The following is a 26140-nucleotide window of genomic DNA, read 5'->3' on the forward strand; positions in this document are numbered from 1 at the left end:
ACACAGCAGCCAATCACCAGACAGGACACAGCCACTATAAAGCCAGAGGGCACCAGTTTTCACGCTCCCTCGGGATCCAGCCTCTGAGACAGTCGGAGCTCATGAGCATAGCCAGAGCAAACACCATGTGGTAGTCAGTAAGTCTGGTCAGGCTAGCATCAGGTCTCCAGTCTAGTCTACATGTAAAATAGTTAGATGTTAAATAAAATCGTGTTGCATCTCATCAAGTGTTGGAAGTCTGTCTCTCGCTACACTGCATCAAACGCAGTCCACCTAGACCCAGCCTGCCCAACACATCAGGACCCTGAGAAGCCATTTATCATGCTCGTCCTTGGTCGACCCCCAAATAATCTTCTGCCTTCGCACCAAAATGCCTGAGATTCAACGTATTGAGCTGCTTTACTGCAACCTTAGTAGCATGACATATCTAAATCGCACTTTAGAATTGCAGGTGTGTTTCCTACAGAAGCCACTTGCACACTTTATCATTGGAGATTCCGAAAACTATCTGATCTTGTAACATTGACGCCCTGAGTGTGCTGAAGTTGCACAAAGTCGCCTTTAATTGCAAGTTAGTGAGGAAGCTATCGAATGCCTCTCCTGGTTTCTTGGTGCACGTACGGAATATATAGCGCTCAAAGGTTTCGTTTTTTTTAGGGGAACAATGCCAATCGAATTGTTTTTAAACTTTGTTGATGCTTTTGCTGTCAGCCTCGTTTTCAAAGACAAAAGTGTTGAAGATCTCAATTGCTTGAGGACTGCTACAGTGAGCAGCAATGCAATACGTCTCTCATTAGGCTGTGCCTGAAGACGAAGGGCTGCAACATAGAGGCTTAAACACCTACCAATTCTCATCAACGTAACCAGTATTCTGAAGCTTTTGAGGGGCCTTGATGTCTTCCATCCGTGACTTTGAAGTTTTACCGCGCGTTGAGCACCAGATGCCAGTAGCTAGCAAGGTTAGTAGCAAAGATGTGTTTTCTTCCTTTTCCTTCAAAGTTATCTTTAGTGGTTCGGATTTTTCCTTCTTCTTGGTTTTGTACAGGATCTTCAAGATCCTTAGTAAATCATCACTCTTGGTACCACGTCATGTTGTGTAGACTGGCCGAAGTAAATGGCGAATGACAGAACATTGAGGTTTTCTTTTCTTTTAAATTTTAGAGTACCCAATTACTTTTTTTCCAATTAAGGGGCAATTTAGCGTGGCCAATCCACCTACACTGCACATCTTTGGGTTGTGGGAGAGAAACCCATGCAGACACAGGGAGAATGTGCAAACTCCACACAGACGGTGACCTAGTGTCGGGATCGAACCTGGGACCTCGGCGCTGTTGGCAGCAGTGTTAACCACTGCGCCACTGTGCTGTCCCAGAGTTGAAATAATTTATTATTAAACAACTGCGCGATTAAGATAACTAAGATAAATACAATAAACTACTAACACTAATTAACTAGAACTACTGCAAAATATATCTGTCTCCGAACACAACCTACTCCTAATTCCACAGACCCAGGATCACGTGGTGGGTTAACACTCCCACCTCGTGGTCAGAAGTCATTCATAACATTATGTATATAACTACTTTATGCAAATCATTGCACTCCCATCCCTGCCAGCTAAGCACTCTACAAGCCCAGTGGTAATAACCATGCTCTGGACATGGAACCAGTTAAGGCAACACTTGGGCCTGACCGAAATCTCCACATGGTCCCCATCTGCGACAATCATAGGTTCACGCCAGGCACATTGGACACCACCTGTAAAAGGTGGAGACAGGACGGGGGTGGGGAACACTGACAGTTGGGGACTTCTACACAGATGACAAACTAGCAATGTTAGATGAGCTGACGGAGAGGTTGCAACTGCCTTCAGGGAATGAACCACACCGCTTGCAAATCACAAACTTCCTCCGTAAGGATGTGACAATATACCCATGGACGCCAGGATACTCAATGATCGAGGAGCGGTTGGAAGCGCTGTGTGGGTGACTGTTGGAAGAGACATGGGAAATATGAGAGGAAAGAACTATGGATAGAAAAAGGATGTGGGCTCTGGAACAAAACACTCAACAGGGCAAACTTCACCTCCATATGTACTAGACTAAGCCTAATGCAGCTGAATTTGGTGCACAGAGCAGACCTAACCAGAACTTGAATGAGCAGATTCTTCTCGGAGGTGGAGGACAAAGTGAACGGTGCCAAGGATGCCCGACCAACCACACCTATATGTCCTGGGCATGCCCCAGGCTTGTCTGGTTCTGGACAACCTTCTTTGAGGCAATGCCCAAAGGTGGAGCCAAGCCCAAAGTTGGCAGTCTTCGGGGTATCAGACCAGCCAGAAATATTCATAGGGAGGGTGGCCATGCCCTTGCCTTTGCCTCGCTAATCGCCACCAAAGAACCCTGCTTGGCTGGCGATTAGTAGCACCACCCAAAGCTGGCTTACCAACCTGTTAGAATTTCTCCCGCTAAGGGCATCAAAGGCCACAGGTGGGAAGCAGCGAGATTGCCTCCACCGCTAATGTGCATACTGGGCACACACCTCGATGTAGTAGAAGAGCATGGAGGGTCAAGCAAATACAGGATCACTGAGAGGGCATTGGGTGGGGAAGGGGGAGGGGATGAAGGGGGTGGAGAAGGGGTTGGGAAGGAGAAGGAGCGGAAGGGGGTGGCACCATCTGGCTAGGGGCAGTTGGGGTCACAATAGTACAGCAATAAAACACGTTGCACCCAAGACATGAGAAGCCTCTGGCAAGTTACTCTGCAATGCAGGCTGACCTCCACCCCTGTTCCCTCCCCCACCCTCCCTTCAGCCCCCGGGCACGGTGGTCCTATTTCCTCTGGGAGTCTCATCTTGCCAATGAGACCGGGCTGGTTAGATCATAAACCGATTGGCATCCAGAGCGGTTCCCAATTTTGGCCCCTCCCAGTGTCTGCGTGGTTTCCTCCGGGTGCTCAGGTTTCCTCCCACAGTCCAAAGATGTGCAGGTTAGGTGGATTGGCCATGCAAATTCCCCCTTAGTGGCCAAAAGGATGGGTGGAGTTCCTGGGTTACGGGGATAGGGTGGGTCGTGGGCCTATGTAGGGTGTTCTTTGAGCGGGTCAGTGCAGGTTCGATGGGCCAAATGGCCTCCTTCTGCACTGTCGTGATTCTATGCTCGAGCGAGAGCATGACCCGGCTGTTAAATCGAGCCCTAGAATGCTATACAGGCTAAAAAAACTCTCTCTCTCTCTCTAAATTATTATGCCTCAATTTGCAAAATAATTATTCTGAGAAGGAAAATCTATTGCTTCCAAATCCCGGCCAAGTGTTGGTGCCTGTGTAAACACCTGAGTAGTGTACGCCGGTGTCAACGGGCCTCCTGGCCCAGCAATTCACCGCTGTCCAGGGGGCTAGCACGGCGGCAGAGAGCTGTGCGCTGCTCCAATGCCACGGGCCTGGCCACCATGAAGCCCCACGTAAATATTTCATTAAATATCACCAAAAAACCTATAAAAAACGTAGTTACACCCGTTCTAGAGCTATTCACTGACCTCTTTATCTTTGTCATCTCTAAGGTATAGGACGGCTGCCTGAGGTTAAATTGCGCTGTAAGAGTTAGTCAATTTCCCCTTAGCGCTGGGATTCTAGGGATATTGTTCTCTTCTTCAGTCATTTTGCTTTGCAGCAATGGGTGAGATGTTATGTCTCGAAAGTTGTGCCTCCCTCCTCTGCAACCCCCATGGAGAAGGATAAGAGCAGCAACGTCATGGAAATACTGTTATGACCCTTGTGGAAACAAACTACAAACAACCCAACTAAGACCAATATACAAGACTTCACTTTTATATTAGCAATCACACCAAAATCAACGTAAATTAAACATGAATTAACAGGAAAATTGCAATAATATGACTGATAAATTACACATAGCAGATGCAAAGACATATCTCACACATTTCTCAGTCAGCCCATTCAGCACGTATCGCATTCATTTCAGCCACAATATCCTTCAAAACGTTGAACTTCTTCAAATCAAATTCCATCTTCATTTCTCTAAAACTTTAGCACCAAGTCTCATCAAACACCGGCATTACTTCACCCAATTTCCACAAATATAATTTTCACAGTCGACACATTTCCAGATCCCTTCTTCTTCACAAAACCCTGGTCATGTGGGGCCTGTTTTTGCACTATGCCAGTGCATAAAGGGTCCCCAAATCCAGATATAAAAGCTCTGTTCAAGATCCGAGCTCCAGCAGCTTGCAGTCAAGTAGAACATGAAGGGCCTGTTCTGTGCTGTACTGTTCTATGTTCTAACATAGAACATAGAACAGTACAGCACAGAACAGGCCCTTCAGCCCTCGATGTTGTGCCGAGCAATGATCACCCTACTCAAACCCACGTATCCACCCTATACCTGTAACCCAACAACCCCCCCCCCCCCCCCAAACCTTACTTTTTTAGGACACTACGGGCAATTTAGCATGGACAATCCACCTAACCCGCACATCTTTGGACTGTGGGAGGAAACAGGAGCACCCGGAGGAAACCCACGCACACATGGGGAGGACGTGCAGACTCCGGACAGACAGTGACCCAGCCGGGAACCGAACCTGGGACCCTGGAGCTGTGAAGCATTTATGCTAACCACCATGCTACCGTGCTGCCCCTGTCTCTGAGAATCTCCCATTTATAGGACCCTGGGCTTTAAGTATAAAGGGTAAGAGGGCAAAAGTTAAGAGGCCATGATGAATTTTTATAAAATACTGGTTCTGTCCCAAATGGGTGCCCCTGGCCCAAATGTCAAATTCTGGGCACGACAGTTTAGTAAGTTGACAACTATAGAGAGGGTGCAGAGAAGAGTTTAAAAATGGATCAAAAGATTAAGATAAAGAATAAATAAAACTCACCCATGGTGGCATTGATTGCCGTCGATTCCGGAGAATTCGCGCCCTTTTTGTTCACGCTCCAGCCGCCGAGTGCAAAGCCGCCTCTTCACCAGCGGCGACCGCGGTGCGCAGGCGCGCTCCGGCCGACCGTGGTACGCAGGCGCGCTCCGACCGACCGCGGTGCGCAGGCGCGCCCCGGCCTACCGCGGTGTGCAGGCGCGCTCCGTTCTCTTCACGCTGCTGCCCCCATCCAATGGATACCCGGGGCCAGCGCACCGTCGCCCCCCCCCTCTGCACGCCACTGTGTCTGGGCCAGGGTGGGCGGAATCCTGTTCATTTAATTTCACACTTCCCACCCCCTACTTCAAAACCTGCTGGGCAGGGTGGAGAGCATACATTTCAGGGCCTGGTCTTTTATAATTCGGGGAGTAATTTCAATAAACTTACCTCGTTCTTTGTTTCACCGAAGAAGCTTGTCTGATTGATTCTTCACAATCTGAATGAATGAATAGTAGGATTCCTTCAGTATTGGCAAAGCACATGCTTCCAAAATTCGGGAAAAAATCCTGTTATGTCAGACCTGAATAGGGATGTCATTTCACCACTCAAGTGATGTAGCAATACTTATAGGAGGCTGCATGTATCAGTGCTAGCAGGTCCTCTATGATGCTATGACTCTGAACCTTGCGGAAGGTCAATAAATGTTCTGGGCACAAACTCAAAGAAAGAACAAAGAAAATATTGGACCTTCCAAAGTGCATTACCTCACACTTGTCCGGATTAAACTCCACCTGCCATTTCCCGCCCAAGACTCCAACCAGTTTATATCCTGCTGTATCCTCTGAAAATCCTCTTTACTATCTGCAACTCCACCAATTTTTGTGTCGGCTGCAAACTTACCAATATGACCAGCTACATTTTCTTCCAAATCATTAATAACCATGAACAACAAAGGTTCCAGAACTGATCCCTGTGGAACACTGCTAGTCCACAGCCTTCCATTCAGAAAAGCACCTTACTTCTCACTTGTTCAGGAGCAAAAGGCACCCTCAGGCTCTTCAGCTGGTATGCTTGCTGGAAGTTGAATATCCAGAGGTCTATCCTTAGGATCTGGCATTACACTCGCACTGCCAGATTGAATAAGGTAATTGAACCTTTTGCTGCACTGTTCCTAGTTCCTCCTGACCACACTCTGCTCACAGTCTCAATCGTTTCTATCCAGGCCTACTTGATTTGGAACAACAGCCTTTCCGTGCCACTCTGCAGGAACCTCCCTCCACACTCTCACTGCTTCCAGGGGAACCTCCAAGTCTGCATCAGTAAAGCGAGGTGAAACCGTGTCCTGGCTTCCATTCCTCAGCCTCTCCTGTTGCACAAGAAATACAGCAATTGTTTCACTGAAACAGCACTCCCTCCTGTGTTCCCACCTTTGTGGTGAATGTATTATACTAATAATCCACCATTGTATTTGTATCTGTGCTATGCTGTTGCCCTTGTGGGCTTCTCCTATGGGCCATTGTATGGCATTATCCAGAGGGGAACATGTTGGGGCATGTATGGTCTCCGCCCATGGCTCCTCCCCTTGAAGGGAGGTATAAAGAGCAGTCGACCTGTAGGCAGTTCTCAGCATTGGTTCAGTCGCAGGCAGGCACTCTTCTAAGTTGATTAAAGCCACGGTTTACTTCTACTCTTCTCTCGAGTGAATTGATGGTCGCATCAATTTAATCAACTTAAAACGCCACTATGGCATCGGCCCTCAAACCTGACCGACTGGAACTTGATCCGCAGGCTGCGGAGGCGAAAGAAACATTTTCGCACTGCTGCTGCAAGGCCTATCTCGCAGCCTTCTCCACACCTTCCATCACCAACGAACAGAAGTTGAGCCTCCTCCGCGCACGGGTGAGCCATCAAATCTCTGTTCAACTTGACGGGGCCTCCTCCTACGCAGATGCCCTCGCGATGCTCGAACGCCTCTATGTACGGCCCGTGAACGAGGTCTACGCGCGACACATCCTCACCAGTCGCCGCCAGCGTCCCGGGGAAGCACTAGACGACTACCTACGCGACCTCAAAGTCCTTGCACGCAGCTGCAACTACCAGGCCGTTACGGCCACTCAACATATGGAACTCGCCTCCGAGACGTCTACGTGGCGGGAGTCCGGTCCAACTACGCGAGACAGCGCCTACTCGAAAAGGGGGCTCTGGTCCTGGATCAGACGGTAAAGTTAGCCTCCTCTCTGGAAGTAGCGTTCCAGAGCCTTAACGCTTTCCCGGCTGACCACGCGACCCCCTCGTGGACTCCCAACCAAAGACTACCCCAGGCCTGTGCCGCGCGGCCATCCTTCCACCATGGGGGGGGCGACCCTGCTATTTCTGCGGCCAGTCCGAACACCCCCGGCAGCACTTCCCGGACCGTAACGCGAACTGCAGCAGCTGCGGGAGAAAAGGACATTTCACCAAAGTTTGCCTGGCCAGGTCCAAGAACTCGAAGTCACAGGCCCGATTCTCAGACTCACAGGCCCGCAGATCCAGCAGTGTGGCAGCGTGTCTGCCAACTCCGCCCCCTGCAGGTGTGTCATCAGACTCATGCTATCCGTGGAGGCAGCCATCTTACAGCCCTCACAGCACATGCGACTCACGGGGGCCGCTATCTTGGCCAACCTCCCCCACGTGGCCGGCCACGTGCGATCCATGGGGGCCGCCATCTTGGACGCCATCTTCCTCTCTGCCCGCCACACTCGACCAATCTGCCATCTGCTATGCCGCACGACGCGTACGATCAACAAGAGCAGCCATCGCGGAGCCGCCCCAGCACCTCTGACCACGCCAACTACCCGCAACTCAGCGCGGTCACCCTGGACCAGTCGCGACCCAAGCACCTCCAGAGGACTATGATGACCGTCTGGGTAAACGGGCAGGTGACGCCTTGCCTTTTCAACTCCAGGAGCACAGAGATCTTCATTCACCCGGTCATGGTAAGACGCTGCTCGCTCGCAATTTTCCCGGCGCACCAAACCATCTCCCTCGCCTCTGGGTCGCACTCTGTGCAAATCCAAGGGTGCACTACCGCAACCTTAGCAATACAGGTTGCTGAGTATGCCAATTTTAAATTATATGCGCTTCCAGACCTCTGCGCCCCTCTCCTATTGGGACTAGATTTCCAATGCAACCTCAGGAGCCTAACCCTGAAGTTCGGGGGGGGCCCTACCCCCACTCGCCATACGCAGCCTCGCGACCCTAAAAGTCGACCATCCCCCACTGTTCGCAAACCTCACCGTTGACTGCAAACCAGTCGCTACCAGAACCAGGCGGTATAGCATACAGGACAGGTCTTTTATCAGGTCCGAGGTCCAGCGACTCTTGCGGGAGGGAGTTATCAAGGTCAGCAATAGCCCCTGGAGAGCTTGGGTGGTGGTCGTCAAGACCGGGGAAAAGAACCGGATGGTTGTAGATTACAGCCAAACCATAAACCGGTACACGCAACTCGATGTGTACCCCCTTCCCCGGATTGTAAACATGGTAAACCAGATCGCACACTACCGCGTGTTCTCCACAGTGGATCTGAAGTCTGCATACCACCAGCTCCCAATCCGCCCGGAGGACCTCCACTACACGGCTTTTGAGGCAACGGCCGCCTTTTCAACTTCCTCCGGGTCCCCTTTGGCGTCACAAACGGGTTTTCGGTGTTCCAAAGGGCAATGGTGGACCAGTACAGGCTGCGGGCCACATTTCTTTACTTGGACAATGTCACCATCTGCGGCCATGATCAGCAGGACCACGATGCCAACCTCCACAGATTTCGCCAAACTGCCCAAACCCTAAACCTCACGTACAACAAGGAGAAATGCGTTTTCCGCACAACCAGACTAGCCATCCTCGGCTGCGTCGTGGATAACAGTGTTCACGGACGTGATCCTGACCGTATGTGCCCCCTCCTGCAAATTCCCCTCCCCTCCTGCCCCAAGGCCCTGAAGAGGTGCCTTGGATTCTTTTCATATTATGCCCAGTGGGTCCCCAACTTTGTGGACAAAGCCCGCCCACTAATCAAGGCCACCATTTTCCCACTGGCAACTGAGGCCAGCCAGGCCTTCAGCTGCATCAAGGCGGACATCGCCAAAGCCGCGATGCACGCGGTGGACAAGTCTGTCAACTTCCAGGTGGAGAGCGACGCATCAGAGGTCGCTCTCGCTGCTACGCTCAATCAAGCAGGCAGACCGGGAGCGTTTTTTTCGTGCACTCTCACCACCTCCGAAATTCGACACCCCTCAGTCGAGAAGGAGGCCCAAGCCATCGTGGAAGCCGTACGGCACTGGAGGCACTACCTCGCTGGTAGGAGGTTTACCCTCGTCACCAACCAACGATCGGTAGCCTTTATGTTCGACAATGCGCAGCGGGGCAAAATCAAGAACGATAAGACCTTGAGGTGGAGCATCGAACTCTCCACTTATAATTACGATATAGTATATCGTCCTGGGAAGCTCAACGAGCCCCCAGATGCCCTGTCTAACGGCACATGTGCCAGCGCGCAAGATGCCGACTACGGGCAATCCACGATGACCTCTGCCACCCGGGGGTCACCCGGATTATCCACTATATCAAGGCCCACAACCTGCCCTACTCTACCGAGGAGGTCAGAGCCATAACCAGGGACTGCCAGATCTGTGCGGAGTGTAAACCACACTTCTATCGACCAGATAAGGCCCAACTGGTAAAGGCATCGCGGCCCTTTGATGGACTCCGCGTAGATTTCAAAGGGCCCCTCCCCTCCAATAACCGCAATACATATTTCCTTTATATTATTGATGAGTTCACTCGCTTCCCCTTTGCAATCCCTTGCCCCGACATGACCACGTCCACCATCATTAAAGCCCTAAATAGTGTCTTCACCCTGTTTGGTTTCCCCAATTATGTCCACAGTGACTGGGGCTCGTCGTTCATGAGCGACTAACTGCGTCAGTACCTGCTCAGTAAGGGCATCGTGTCGAGCAAGACTACCAGTTATAACCCCAGGGGAAATGGGCAGGTGGAGATGGAGAACATGACGGTCTGGAAGACCGTCCTACTCACCCTGCGGTCCAGGAATCTCTCAGTTTCTCACTGACAGGAGGTCCCCCCGATGCGCTCCACTCTATTAGTTCCCGACTTTGCATAGTCACAAACGAGACCCCTCATGACTGCCTAGTTGTTTTCCCTCGGAGATCCACCTCAGGGGCCTCGCTTCCATCCTGGCTGAAGACACCGGGGCCGGTCCTACTCAGAAAGCACGTCAGGAGCCTTAAGTCCGATCCTCTGGTAGAGAGGGCCCAGCTCCGACACTCCAACCCCCAGTACGCTTATATCGAACACCCCGATGGCCGACAGGATACGTTATCCCTCCAGGACCTGGCGCCTACCGGTTCCACCACCACCACCACTTCCCCTCCACCATATCCCACCCAACCTACCATGACCAGCGCCCCCGCCCCTATATGGCTCCCGCGCTCCCTCCTGCCCGCCATCCCCCCTTCACCGATCCATAGGAATGAAGCTCTAAGTGTACCGGCAGGAAGGAAGGTGGTCTAAAGTGCGTCTGCTTCAAAGCCAGGAGCATCCGGAATAAGGTGGGTGAGCTTGCGGCATGGGTTAGTACCTGGGACTTCGATGTTGTAGCCATTTCGGAGACATGGATAGAGCAGGGCGAGGAATGGTTGTTGCAGGTGCCGGGGTTTAGATATTTCAGTAAGTTCAGGGAAGTTGGTAAGGGAGGGGGAGGGGTGGCATTGTTAGTCAAGGACAGTATTACGGTGGCTGAGAGGACATTTGATGAGGACTCGAATACTGAGGTAGTATGGGCTGAGATAAGAAACAGGAAAGGAGATGTCACCCTGTTAGGGCTTTTCTATAGGCCTCCGAAAAGTTCCAGAGATGTAGAGGAAAGGATTGCAAAGATGATTCTGGATAGGAGCGAAAATAACAGGGTAGTTGTTATGGGGGACTTTAACTTTCCAAATATTGACTGGAAACACTATAGTTCGAGTACTTTAGATGGATCCGTTTTTGTCCAATGTGTGCAGGAGGGTTTCCTGATGCAGTATATAGATAGGCCAACAAGAGGCAAGGCCATATTGGATTTGGTACTGCGTCATGAACCAGGACAGGTGTTGTGGGCCTCACGGTAGCATGGTGGTTAGCATCAATGCTTCACAGCTCCAGGGTCCCAGGTTCGATTCCCGGCTGGGCCACTGTCTGTGTGGAGTCTGCACGTCCTCCCCGTGTGTGCGTGGGTTTCCTCCGGGTGCTCCGGTTTCCTCCCACAGTCCAAAGATGTGCGGGTTAGGTGGATTGGCCATGCTAAATTGCCCGTAGTGTAAGGTTAATGGGGGGATTGTTGTGTTACGGGTATACGGGTTACGTGGGTTTAAGTAGGGTGATCATTGCTCGGCACAACATCGAGGGCCGAAGGGCCTGTTCTGTGCTGTACTGTTCTATGTTCTATGTGTTAAATTTGGAGGTAGGTGAGCATTTTGGTGATAGTGACCACAATTCGATTACGTTTACTTTAGCGATGGAAAGGGATAGGTATAAACCGCAGGGCAAGAGTTATTGCTGGGGGAAAGGCAATTATGATGCAATGAGGCAAGACTTAGGATGCATCGGCTGGAGAGGAAAACTGCAGGGGATGGACACAATGGAAATGTGGAGCATGTTCAAGGAACAGCTACTGCGTGTCCTTGATAAGTATGTACCTGTTAGGCAGGGAGGAAGTGGTCGAGTGAGGGAACCATGGGTTACTAAAGCAGTTGAATCACTTGTCAAGAGGAAGAAGGAGGCTTATGTGAAGATGAGACGTGATGGTTCAGTTGGGTCGCTTGAGAGTTACAAGTTAGCTAGGAAGGCTCTAAAGAGAGAGCTAAGAAGAGCCAAGCGAGGACATGAGAAGTCTTTGGCAGGTAGGATCAAGGATAACCCTAAAGCTTTCTATAGGTACGTCAGGAATAAAAGAATGACTAAGGTAAGAGTAGGGCCAGTCAAGGACAGTAGTGGGAAGTTGTGCGTAGAGTCCGAGGAGATAGGAGAGGTGCTAAATGAGTATTTTTCGTCAGTATTCACACAGGAAAAAGACAAAGTTGTCGAGGAGAATACTGAGATACAGGCTAGAAGGGCTTGAGGTTCATAAGGAGGAGGTGTTAGCGATTCTGGAAAGTGTGAAAATAGATAAGTCCCCTGGGCCGGATGGGATTTATCTTAGGATTCTCTGGGAAGCTAGGGAGGAGATTGCTGAGCCTTTGGCTTTGATCTTTAAGTCATCTTTGTCTACAGGAATAGTGCCAGAGGACTGGAGGATAGCAAATGTTGTCCCCCTTGTACAAGAAGGGGAGTAGAGATAACCCCGGTAACTATAGGCCAGTGAGCCTTACTTCTGTTGTGGGAAAAGTCTTGGAAAGGTTTATAAGAGATAAGGTGTATAATCATCTGCAAAGGAATAATTTGATTAGAGATAGTCAACATGGTTTTGTGAAGGGTAGGTCGTGCCTCACAAACCTCATTGAGTTCTTCGAGAAGGTGACCAAACAGGTGGATGAGGGTAAAGCAGTTGATGTGGTGTATATGGATTTCAGTAAAGCACAGTAGGCTATTGCAGAAAATACAGAGGCATGGGATTCAGGGTGATTTAGCAGTTTGGATCAGAAATTGGCTAGTTGATAGAAGACAAAGAGTGGTGGTTGACGGGAAATGCTCTGACTTGTGCCCAGTTACTAGTGGTGTGCCACAAGGATCTGTTTTGGGGCCGTTGCTGTTTGTCATTTTTATAAATGACCTGGAGGAGGGCGTAGAAGGATGGGTGAGTAAATTTGCAGATGACACTAAAGTCGCTGGCGTTGTGGACAGTGCAGAAGGATGTTACACATTACAGAGGGACATAGATAAGCTGCAGAGCTGGGCTGACAGGTGGCAAATGGAGTTTAATGCAGAAAAGTGTGAGGTGATTCATTTTGGAAGGAATAACAGAAAGGCAGAGTACTGAGCTAATGGTAAGATTCTTGGTAGTGTGGACGAGCAGAGAGATCTCGGTGTCCATGTCCATAGATCCCTGAAAGTTGGCACCCAGGTTGAGAGGGTTGTTAAGAAGGCGTACGGTGTGTTAGCTTTTATTGGTAGAGGAATTGAGTTTCGGAGCCATGAGGTCATGTTGCAGTTGTACAAAACTCTGGTGCGGCCGCATTTGGAGTATTGTGTGCTGTTCTGGTCGCCACATTATAGGAAGGATGTGGAAGCATTGGAAAGGGTACAGAGGAGATTTACAAGAATGTTGCCTGGTATGGAGGGAAGATCATATGAGGAAAGGCTGAAGGACTTGAGGCTGTTTTTGTTAGAGAGAAGAAGGTTAAGAGGTGACTTAATTGAGGCATACAAGATGATCAGAGGATTAGATAGGGTGGACAGGGAGAGCCTTTTTCCTCGGATGGTGATGTCCAGCATGAGGGGACATAGCTTTAAATTGAGGGGAGATAGATATAGGACAGATGTCAGAGGTAGGTTCTTTACTCAGAGAGCAGTAAGGATGTGGAATGCTCTGCCTGCAACAGTAGTGGACTCGCCAACACTAAACGCATTCAAATGGTCATTGGATAGGCATATGGACGATAAGGGAATAGTGTAGAGGGACTTTAGAGGGGTTTCACAGGACGGCGCAACATCGAGGGCCGAAGGGCCTGTACTGTGCTGTAATGTTCTATGTTCTATGTTCTAAAAGAGACGCTCCCGGAGTCCACGTCTGTACCCGCACCGCGTCCTCACAACCGATGCCAGCACGGACGAGTTTGATACCCGGGCCAGCAACAACGCCAGAGCTACGGCGATCACAGCGCACAATCCGTGCGCCGGACCGGCTGAACTTATGAACCCGTCACCCCCGCCGGACTTCATTTTTTTAACAGGGGGTGAATGTGGTGAATGTATTATATTAATAATCCACCAGTGTATTTGTATCTGCGCTGTTGCACATGTATTTGTATCTGTGCTATGCTATTGACCTTGTGGGCTTCTCCTATGGGCCATTGTATGGCATTATCCATAGGGGAACATGTTGGGGCATGTATTGGGCTCCGCCCATGGCTCCTCCCCTTGAAGGGAGATATAAAGAGCAGTCGACCTGTAGGCAGTTCTCAGCATTGGTTCAGTCGCAGGCTGGCACTGTTCTAAGTTGATTAAAGCCACGGTTTACTTCTACTCTTGTCTCGAGTGAATTGATGGCCGCATTAACCTGCGCGGCTGCTATTCGGCTGCCCAACCCACACTCCAACCAATTACCCCCAGGAAAATCAGGACTGGGATTGCTTCTCCCCACAAGGGCCAGATCACATAAATACACCAGTGTCTGTTTCCTGACCCTGGAAGGAACATAAACCCTAGGTCTTTTTAGTTGGTCCTGGGCAGCTGGACTGGACCATCTTTCACAAAGTCTTTATCCGCCTTACTTTGGGTGGTGAATTCTTTCTGCTTTTGTTCAAGTGAAATTTAGCAAAAGGCTGGTTTAGGAAAAAAGTCCAGATGCCAACCTATTCTGGGGTTTAATGTGATCACAATGTGAATCCCAGCAATTAATATGCTAGGCATTGCTGTGTAGCAAGCTGCATGATTGGCAGAGTGTTGAATAATTATTTGAATTGTAAATTAACTTGACATTTTACAAAGCCCTGTGGGTCTTCAGGCCAACCTGACACCTTTAAAATGTATTTCAGTCTCATGCAATCCAGATATGGCACCTGCACCAAAATATTATCACTCCAAAATAGCAGCAGTGAGATTTATGCATTGCTTCCCAAGCCTGTGGTGGTACTTTATTGCCTTTGGATTATGTCTTCATATAGAACTGTATCCCTTACATGCACAAGTTCAAAGGTGGAATTAACCAGCGTGGATGAAGAATTTGTTATTTTATGGAAAGGACAGCATGGCTTCTGGAAGCTTCTCGCTAATTGTCAGTGTTTTTCTGATGTCCACCTTCGTTAACGTTGTGACTGGTTGTACTTTCTTGATACTTATTTTCTCCATCTTGCAGATCAATATTTTTTTAAAATGCCACACTTGCACTCAGTTGTTTTTCAAGTGCAGAATTCGACCTGTAGTTTTTGAAAATTAATTTTTCAGGGACGAGTAACAGGCAGGGCTGTTTATTTGCAGTTTGGAAATAAGGTACTTAGAAGATCCATTGATGTGGAGAAACAGTTAATACGTTTCTGGTTAGAAAAGTAGTTGAAGGACAAGAAGATTTGATTTGTTGCAGCACAAGGCCTTGTGGCCTGATTTTGTTCCTGTTCCTAACATTTTTTGTTCTTATTCTTTACAACATTGACCGTTGATGACGGTCCATTCCCTCAAAAGCAGCATGTTTCGGTGAAGTTTACTTGCATCAGGTGTCAGGTTATAGTGATGAGAAAAAGACATTTGTTTTTTTCCAGTTTTTGCACCTGATGCCAGCTTCAAAATAATGCAATGTTATGACCTTGCTATGTTGCGCTGTCAGAATTCTGCAACCCTGTGCTGTTTTTGTTTGGATCTGGAGGGGCAACACTAGGCTTTAAAATCTGACAAGATGCCCTTGAACAATCAGCTGTTGTCTATTTCTTGGCTCAGCCCTAAAATTCATTTGTAGAACTTGGCAAATCTCAAGCACCGATCGATCTTCACTTGTCACAAACTGGCTGGATCTTCCAGGGTAACAGCAGCTTAATAATAATCTTTATTGTCACAAGTAGGCTTACATTAACACTGCAATGAAGTTACGGTGAAAACCCCTAGTGGCCACATTCTGGCGTCTGCTCAGGTACACAGAGGGAGAATTCAGAATGTCAAATTACCTAACTTTCGGGACTTGTGGAAGGAAACCGGGGCACCTGGAGGATACCAATGCAGACACAAGAGGAACGTGCAGACTCCACACAGACAGTGACCCAAGCCTAGAACCGAACTTCGGAGCCTGGATCTGTGAAGCAACAGTGCTACCCACTGTGCTACCGTGTTGCCCAATACTTCTTTAATACAGCTTTAATACTTCTGAATCATTACTGTGTTTTTGTTCTTTAATTATACAATTTCTGATCCTTTTCTTTCAGCTGGCTCCCTCAGCATTCATGAAGGAGATGTCCCTTGATACAAATCAGAAGTTAGCAAATACTCAAGAGATGTATCTTCCTCCCATTATTGAGCTTCTAGATATGACTGAAACCACACTACAGAAGGTACAGTCCATTATTCCCATCACATTTTCTGAGTGATTAAAAACAAAATTAAGTACTCGCATTTACAGTATTCATAGTGAATAAAAAAATCCTTAATTTTTATTCCAAGCACTTAAGCATAATGCAGGCTACGGCATATGACTAATTTATTTACACAAATTACGTTTGCACTTATCAGGGTTAAATGAATCCAGATTAGATATATTGGCACAATATAACTTGGTATTGTCATGTCTAGAACCAGAGGTTACTTTATATATGTGTTTGGGGAGAGGAAGGGATGGAAATGATACACAATTTGAGAGATGTGTGAAACTCTCTTAAAGCTGCCAATTTAATTTTAACTGATCATACCTGATGGTCAAATAGAATTATAGTACGGGGAACTTAGAAATTCAGACTGTGAATGTGCTTTAATAAGAGTTGCTTGTTCATTTATAGAGGGGAAATGGTGGCACACTGGCTATTTAAAAAAAAATGTTTTATTTGTTCATGGGATGTGGGGGTTGCTGGCTGGCCGAGCATTTGTTGCCAATTTCTGAGGGAATTTAAAATTGCTGTGGATCTAGATTCACATGCAGTCTAGACTGTAAGGTTTCCCGCCCTAAAGGATATTAGTGAATCAGATGGGTTTTTAACGACAATCAACAATGGTTTCATGGTCATCATTAGACTTTAAATTCCAGATTTTTATTGAATTTCAATTTCACCATCTGCTCTGGTGGGATTTGAACCTGGGTCCCAAGAGCATTACCCTGGACCTCAGGATTACGAGTCTGGTCACAATACCACTGTGCCACTGCCTCCCCGTTATCGGGCATGTCATTGGACTCGTGATCAATTAACTGAGATAAATGCTGTGGGCACATAGGTTCAAATCCCACCACGGTAGCTGATGATTTTTTTAATTGAATTAATAAATGTGGAATATAAAGCTGGTTTCAGTAACCGTGACCATCACAACGATCATTAATTTTGGTAAAATCCCATCTGGTTCACTAATGTCTTTTAAGGAAGGAAATCTTCCATCCGTGTGGGCAGCACGGTGGCTTCACAACACCAGGGTCCCAGGTTCAATTCCCTGCTGGGTCACTGTTTGTGCGGAGTCTGCACGTTCTCCCCGTGTCTGTGTGGGTTTCCTCCGGGTGCTCCGGTTTCCTCCCACAGTCCCAAGTCGTGCAGGTTAGGTGGATTGGCCATGATAAATTGCCCTTAGTGACCAAAAAAAGGTTGGGAGGGGTTATTGGGTTACAGGGATAGGGTGGAAGTGAGGGTTAAGTGGGTCGGTGCAGGCTCGATGGGCTGAATGGCCTCCTTCTGCACTGTATGTTCTATGTTCCTTACCTGATCTGGTCTACATGTGACAGCCCATTTGGAATAACTTAGCAAGCCACTCAATTCAAGGGAAATTAGCAATGGCAACAAATGCTATTCATGTCACTGATGCCTACATCTCTCAAATGTGTAATGGTTCTGAATTCCAAGAATGGGGGAAGAAAGGGTACAGGCGTATTAACCACAGGAAAGAAAAAAAATGAAATAAAGCTACTCCTAAAAAGAGTAAAAATGGCAATACATTTCTGAAATTAAAATCAAGTGCTTGGACTCAGAACAAAAGTGAGAGTATGCAGCAATAAATGTTGAGCACTCATGTGTTACCACAGGAAATATGGTACTCTGAAAGTAGGAATAGAATCAGCTGGAGAACTGGCAGCAGTGTTTTTAAAAAAAATCCACCAAAATAAATTCTCATAAGTTGAAATGTCATCTTTGATCTTTGTGTCTGTCAGCTGCTGGTAGATCATCGCAAATGTGACTTTAGTTTAATTATGGCATTTGCCAAGGCTCGACTTGTAGTTAATGAATAATGAAATGCTTAATTGAGTTGTTGAGGGGAACAGTTAACAGATTAGCTTTTTCGCAGGAGATTTTGCCTGAGAGTCTAGGTTGTGGTTTGAACACAACCTAACATGGCACATAATGCAGTACTATGGGTGTTTTTTTTCATAGAATTTACAGTACAGAAGGAGGCCATTCGGCCCATCGAATCTCCACCGGCTCTTGGAAAGAGCACCCTACCCAATCCCACACGTCAACCCTATCCCCATAACTCAGTAACCCCATCCAACACTAAGGCCAATTTTGGACACTAAGGGCAATTTAGCACAGCCAATTCACCTAACCCGCACATCTTTGGACTGTGGGAGGAAACTGGAACACCCAGAGGAAACCCATGCACACACGGGGAGAATGTTCAGACTCCACACAGGCAGTGACCCAAGCCGGGAATCGAACCTGGGACCCTGGAGCTGTGAAGCAATTGTGCTTACCACTTTGCTACCGTGCTGCCTCAAAGGGTGTGCCATGTTGCCAGAGGTGTGTCTTTTGGATATGTTAAATTGAATCTCCCATATACTTGTTTAGGCAGGCATTGTAAGGGTTATATGAATATAGATAATGGATGGGACATGATTGCAGGGGGTGGGGATTAAAAAAATTGAAAACCTGACACTGACTTGTCTCTAATGTCATTTTTCTAATATCGGATCTTCTGTCCCTAAACAGAAACAGTAATGATAATACCTGTTCCTTTAATGTTCTTTATCTCCTATCCTTTGTGTTTTTATAAATAACCTTCTTCTTCACTTGAGTATGACTGAAGTCAGCAGAAAAAGCAATTTACAAGTGGAGCATTGTTAACACCCAGGGCACACTTGAATATAGCCATGTATTTCTTCTTCTGTCTGTTGAACAAAGGAAATTACTATTATGTACATTATTCGTATCAAACTGGAAGTGGCATTATTTCTAAATAATTTTTACCGCACGCATATACCTAGATTTTTCGCAACCTATGGACAATATAGCCTTTTTCCATTGTCAGCAAATCACACAAGTCTCAGTTGCTCTGATTTTGTCTTGGCAAGACTTCAAATCTTAAGATGAAATTTTGAACACACAGGTTGTTGCTTGATTAGCCTGTTAGACTATTAGCTTACTTGCCTCTGTCTCCCTTTCTGGCTGATTATTGCTAGACGAGAGTGAATCCTACGATGCATCAACACCTTGGAATTAAAGTTTAATTGATGAATAAAGCCCAGCATAGTTTAATTGTCATGCACATGAGAAGATACTGCTATCCTGGATGCGAGATTGATGTGTATTCTCAGTTTTACTGTTAGAATAATTCAACATAAATTATTTCCCAGAGAAAGAAAAAATATTCTTACGCATATTGAGCAAGTGCCAAAGTGCAGGATCTGTCGCAACACACAAATCCTGAGGGAAATGGGGGGAAGAATTATTGGAGACCCTGAAGATTTCATTTCAAGGCTTCTATTGAGAATGCATTTGTGCGAGTTACTGGAGATTGACTGATGTAATACCTATTCTCAAAAGTGGTGTCCCGGGGAGTTCTGTTCTGGGATTGCTCTTCATGGCATCATAAACCAATGATTTATAAAAAGGGCTAGAGGACATGGTGTCCACATTTAAAGATTTTACGAAAATAAGATACATAAAATTCGAAGGACCAAAAGAATCTGCAAGGGGATACCTGCAGGGAAAAGATGTGGTGATGTCAAATGACGTTCTATGCCAATAAATATGAGGTGCCACGTGACGTTACAGCAAAGTAATAATTGTACAAACTGGGTAATGTGACTGTAAGTCATTGTCTTTTTCACAAAACATTAAAAGCAAAACTTCAGGTGGATAAGGCCTTTAAAAAAAATACTGGGAGCGCTTTCCCAGCCATGTTGTGTCTGGTGCAAATCCCGCTGTGTTGGGAAAATACCGAGAGAGCCCTGAAACGGGTTTTGCGCTGGGTGCCAAACAGTTCACTATGTTCCTGGGCCCTCCCAGCAGATGTAAGCTGGTTCACACCCTAGCTGGGCCTGAACCAGATTAGTCCATGGAAATTTCGAATTTAAATATGCAGAATTGGCTTTATATCTCCTGGCCCCACAAATTCTCCCACCCCAGGCACAACATGAAGCCGGCAGGAATCGCTACCATTGCTGAAAAATAGAGACTCGGGGCACATTCTCCAGAAGGATTTTGAAGTGTGGTAGCGAGCGGGAGCTGCTGCGAGCTTTCCAGCACTTGGAATGGTGAGGCCAGCAATGAAATGGAATGTTAATTTGCCCACTAAATGATGCCCCATGGGCTTCACACCAAAAATGAAGGCTCGTCAGTCGAGGACCACGTTCGCCAGGCTCCGCTAAAAAGGTCAAGCAGCACTTAAACTGCACTTGCACAGCCAACCCCACTCACCTCACAGCCATGGCGCCGAGACTCACGGCCCAAAGGTTTGGAGACGCGAACCTGGGGAGGCTCCTCAATTAAGTCGAGGCCAGGAGCGATGTCCTGTTTCCCCTAGGGTACCAGAGGGTAAGCCACAGGGCAGGCAGTACTCCCTGGGATAAAGTGGCAGCGGCCATCAGCTTGGGGAGTGTGACCACGAGGACTGGCCTCCATTGCCACAAGAAGATCAACAACCTTCACTGGGCAGCACAGATGAGTTGACACTAATGCCCCTGCACTCTCCTCCCCTCCGTCGAGACATTTCCACCCCATGCAAGCACCCCCCAACTCTCAATGTGGACCCCAACCCTCCCTTCATAACCCCCTCTCCCTTCAATACCCCCAACCCTTCCTTCACCATCCCCCCCACCACTGTGAACTACGCGTATGGCTAACGGAGACCTCTCCGTGTCACCGCACAAGAAGCTCTCCCACAATCACCGGAAGAGGGCCAGACTGGCAGAGGGCTGCCAGACATAAGAATCCCTTCGACATTCGTGGCACGGGCCCTGGTTATGACGGGAGTGGCTAAGGACAGAGTGTCACCAATATGGAGGTTGGCGCTGGCGAGGTACCACCGGGCCCCCGATGGAGGGCCCCCTGGAGGTCTTGGCAAAGGTGAGTTGTTATTGCCATACACACTGACCCATCCCTCCCACTGACCACATGTCCATTCTCCCGCACGTCCTCCAGCCAATGGCACCAGCCCATCCGGGGTGGCTCCCTCCTCTGCGTCCCAGTAGACCAGCTCTGAGAATGCCACAATCGACGTATCACAGCTGTTATTTCCACCCTCCACCAGCGCAAAGACACACACCTCAGTGGACAATGTTAGTGGTCAGTCTTCTGGGGCACAAGCTGGTGAGCACCACACAGTTGCTGATATACATCAGGTGGAGACAGTAATGCCCAAGCGAGAGAACAGTCGGAGGTCAGCTGTATCCCAGGACCCAGCTGGGTCCCAGTCAGCAGCTGAGCTTATAGGCCAGACTATCCTGGAGTTGATGAAGATGTTTGGGAACAGCGGGAATATTCAGTGACACTCTACCAGGTCCGTAACTGATTGGAAGAGTCCCAGAGGCTATAGGCGCAGGAGAAGTTGCCGGCAATGCGTACCCAAAGCCAACACTGCTCGGGTGGTGGCCGCAGTGAAGAGCCTGGTGCACGATGTGAGCAGCATTAGTGAAGATGTCCAAGACATGGCGCAATCGTTGATGGCCATGACCAAGAGCCTCGGCACAGTGTCCGACTCCTGCGGGACGTGACCCAGTACCAGGTTGATCTTGAAGAGGTATTGCGGGACGGGCAGCACGGTAGCATTGTGGATAGCACAATCGCTTCACAGCTCCAGGGTCCCAGGTTCGATTCCAGCTTGGGTCACTGTCTGTGCGGAGTCTGCACATCCTCCCTGTGTGTGTGTGGGTTTCCTCCGGGTGCTCCGGTTTCCTCCCACAGTCCAAAGATGTGCAGGTTAGGTGGATTAGCCATGATAAATTGCCCTTAGTGTCCAAAATTAGTGTTGGGTGGGGTTAATGGGTTATGGGGATAGGGTGGAGGTGTTAACCTTGGGTAGGGTGCTCTTTCCAGGAGCCGGTGCAGACTCGATGGGCCGAATGGCCTCCTTCTGCACTGTAAATTCTATGATCTATGTCCCAGTCTCAGATGGGAGTGCTTGAGGGGCTGCAGAGCTGCTCACATTCACAGGTGGGCATTGCCGAGGTGCTGCTGAGCACATCCCAGTCACTGAGGAGGATTAGAACAGAGAACATAGAACTGTACAGCGCAGTACAGGCCCTTCAGCCCACGATGTTGTGCCGAACTAGTCTGAAACTAAGATCAACTCAACCTACTCCCAATCATTCCAGTACACTCCATTTGCCGATCCAATAATCGCTTGAAAGTTCCTAAAGTGTCCGACTCCACTACCATAATTGGGAGTGCGTTCCATGCCCCAACCACTCTCTGAGTAAAGAACCTACCTCTGACATTCCTCCTATATCTTCCACCATGAACATTATAGTTATGCCCCCTTGTGACAGCTACATCCACCTGAGGAAAAAGTCGCTGAACGTCCACTCTATCTATCCCTCTCATCATCTTATACACCTCAATTAAGTCACCTCTCATCCTCCTTCGCTGCAACGAGAAAAGCCCTAGCTCCCTCAACCTTTTCTCATAAGACCTACCTTCCAATCCAGGCAGTATCCTGGTAAATCTCCTTTGTACCCTTTCCAATGCTTCCACATCCTTCCTATAATGAGGTGACCAGAACGGCACACAATACTCCAAATGTGGTCTTGTACAGTTGCAGCATAACCTCACTGCTCTTCAACTCAATCCCCCTGTTAATAAATGCTAACATACTATATGCTTTCTTCACGGCTCTATCCACTTGGGTGGCAACTTTCAGAGATCTATGGACATGAACTCCGAGATCTCTCTGCTCCTCCACATTCTTCAGAACCCTGCCGTTAACACTGTAATCCGCATTCAAATTTGTCCTACCAAAATTAACCACCTCACATCAGGGTTAAACTCCATCTGCCACTTTTCAGCCCAGCTCTGCATCCTATCAATGTCTCTTTGCAGCCTACAACAGCCTTCCACATTATCCACTACTCCATCAATCTTGGTGTCATCAGCAAATTTACCAACCCAACCTTCAACTCCATCATCCAAATCACAAATAGCAGAGGACCCAGCACTGATCCCGCTGGTGACTGGGCTCCAGGATGAAAATTTACTATCTACCACCACCCTCTGTCTTCTATGTGTTAGCAATTTACTGATCCAATTGTCCAAATTTCCTTCTATGCCATGCCTCCTTACTTTCTGCATGAGCCGACCATGGGGCACCTTATCAAATCCTTACTAAAATCCATGTATACGACATCAACTGCTCTATCTTCATCTATGTACTTCATTACCTCCTCAAAGAATACAATCAAACTTGTGAGGCAAGACTTACCCCTCACAAATCCGTGCTGACTATCCTGGATTAAGCTGTATGATCATAATCCTAAATCCTATCCCTCAGGACCCTTTCCAAAAATTTACCAATGACCAAAGTGAGACCAACCGGCCTATAATTCCCAGGGTTATACCTATTCCCTTTCTTTTAAAAAAAAAATATAATTTTATTGAAATTTTTTACAGAAAATATAACAACAAACAATAACAAGCAACAATAAAACAACATAATAGGTATAACACCCCCAAGACCGTAGCAACGCATGTATCGCACCCCCCCCCAACCCAGTAAACAACAAGAGAACTTAAAAATAAATTAAAATTAAATAAACATAGTCAACGCCCCCCATCCCCCCTTTTCCTCCCCTCCCCCCCCCCCCCCGGGTTGCTGCTGCTGCTGACCCAGTACCCTATCGCTGAGCCAGAAAGTCGAGGAAAGGTTGCCACCGCCTAAAGAACCCTTGTACTGATCCTCTCAGGGCGAATTTGACCTTCTCCAGCTTAATAAATCCCGCCATGTCATTGATCCAGGTCTCCACGCTTGGGGGTCTCGCATCCTTCCACTGTAGCAAGCTCCTGCGCCAGGCTACTAGGGACGCAAAGGCCAAAGCACCGGCCTCTCTCGCCTCCTGCACTCCCGGCTCCACCGCAACCCCAAAAATCGCGCATCCCCAGCCTGGCCTGACCCTGGATCCTACCACCCTCGACACCGTCCTCGCCACCCCCTTCCAGAACTCCTCCAGTGCCGGACATGCCCAGAACACATGGGCATGGTTCGCTGGACTCCCCGAACACCTGAAACACCTGTCATCGCCCCCAAAGAACCTACTCATCCTAGACCCGGACATGTGGGCCCGGTGCAGCACCTTGAATTGGTCGCGCACATGAGGAGGAAGAGTTAACCCTCTCCAGGGCATCAGCCCATGTCCCATCTTCGATCTGTCCCCCCTCCCACTTAACCTTTAGCTCCTCTACTGACGCCTCCTCCACCTCCTGCATTACCTTGTAGATATCAGATATCTTCCCATCCCCGACCCAGACCCCCGAAAGCACCCTGTCCCTCACCCCCCTCGCGGGAAGCAAAGGGAATCCCTCCACCTGCCGCCTAGCAAACGCCTTTACCTGCAGGTACCTGAACATGTTCCCCGAGGGGAGCCGAAATTTCTCCTCCAACTCCCCCAGGCTCGCAAACCTCCCATCAATGAACAGGTCCGTCAGCTGTCTGATGCCCGCTTTGTGCCAACCCTGGAACCCCCCCATCAATGTTCCCCGGGACGAACCGATGGCTCCCCCTTAGCGGAGCCTCCATCGAGCCCCCCACTTCCCCCTATGTCGCTTCCACTGCCCCCAGATCATGAGGGGTAGCCGCCACCACCGGACCCGTGGTATACCTCGTAGGATGGGAGCGGCAACGGCGCCGTTACCAGGGCCCCCCAGGCTTGTGCCTCCACAGGACGCCATCTCCAACCTTTTCCATGCTGCCCCCTCCACCACCACTTGCGCACCATCGACACATTGGCCGCCCAATAATACCCCGAGAGATTGGGTAGCGCCAGCCCCCCACCATCTCTACCCCGCTCCAAGAAGACCCTCTTCACCCTCGGGGGTCCCATGCGCCCAAACAAAGCTCATGATGCTGCTAGTCACCCTCCTAAAAAAGGCCTAGGGATAAAGATGGGCAAACACTGAAAAAGGACCAAGAACCTCGGACAGCACCGTCATTTAACGGACTGCACTCTACCCGCCAGTGATAGCGGCACCATGTCCCACCTTTTAAATTCCTCCTCCATCTGCTCCACAAGCCTGGTAAAATTAAGCTTGTGGAGAGTGCCCCAACTCCTGGCCACCTGCACCCCCAGGTACCTAAAACTCTTCACTGCCCTCTTAAACGGGAGCCTCCCAATTCCCTCCTCCTGATCACCCGGGTGCACTACAAATACCTCCCTATTCCCTTTCTTGAACAAGGGGACAACATTCACCTCTGTCCAGTCTTCTGGCACTATTCCTGTAGACAGTGAGAACATAAAGATCAAAGCCAAAGGCTCTGCAATCTCAATCTCGCTTCCCAAAGAATCCTGGGATATATCCCATCAGGCCCAGGGGACTTATCTATCCTCAGGCTTCTGAAAATTTCTAACACCTCTTCCTTCCGAATATCTACCTCCAGCCTACCAGCCTGTATCGCACTATCCTCCTCAACAACATGACCCCTCTCCTGTGTGAACACTGAAGAAAAGTATTCATTTAGGGCATCTCCTATATCTTCAGACTCCATGCACACGTTCCCACTACTGTCCTTGACCAGTCCTAACTTCACCTTGGTCATTCTTTTATTCCTCACATAAGTGTAAAAAGACTTGGGGTTTTCCTTGATCCTACCCGCCAAGGACTTCTCATGCCCCCTCCTAGCTCTCCTAAGCCTTTTCTTAAGCTCCTTCCTAGCTATCTTGTATCCCTCAAGTGCCCTAACTGAACCTTATTTGCTCATCCTTACATAAGCCCCCTGCTTCCTCTTGACAAGACATTCAACCTCTTTTGTAAACCATGGTTCCCTCACTTAACAATTTCCGTCCTGCCTGACAGGGACATACACAAGGACACGCAGTATTTGCTCTTTGAACAAGCTCCACATCTCAATTGTGCCTATCCCTGACAGTGCCTGTTTCCATCTTATGTTCCCCAATTCTTGCCTAATTGCATCATAATTACCCTTCCCCCAGTTATAAACCTTGCCCTGCTGTATGTTCCTATCCCTCTCCATTGCTATAGTGA

The 26140-nt window shown here is 48.5% G+C and overlaps 1 protein-coding gene across 1 annotated transcript in view; it reads left to right on the plus strand.

Moving 5' to 3' along the window:
* hydin (HYDIN axonemal central pair apparatus protein) overlaps positions 1 to 26140 on the plus strand; it is a 1231368-nt gene that overhangs the window by 48067 nt on the left and 1157161 nt on the right. Inside the window, exon 4 of the mRNA XM_038807144.1 lies at positions 15968 to 16093. Within this exon, the coding sequence (XP_038663072.1) occupies positions 15968 to 16093 (126 nt within the window). The remainder of the gene's footprint in view (positions 1 to 15967; positions 16094 to 26140) is intronic.

This window comes from Scyliorhinus canicula, chromosome 9 (genome assembly GCF_902713615.1).
Source record: "Scyliorhinus canicula chromosome 9, sScyCan1.1, whole genome shotgun sequence".
Taxonomy (NCBI): Eukaryota; Metazoa; Chordata; class Chondrichthyes; order Carcharhiniformes; family Scyliorhinidae; genus Scyliorhinus; species Scyliorhinus canicula.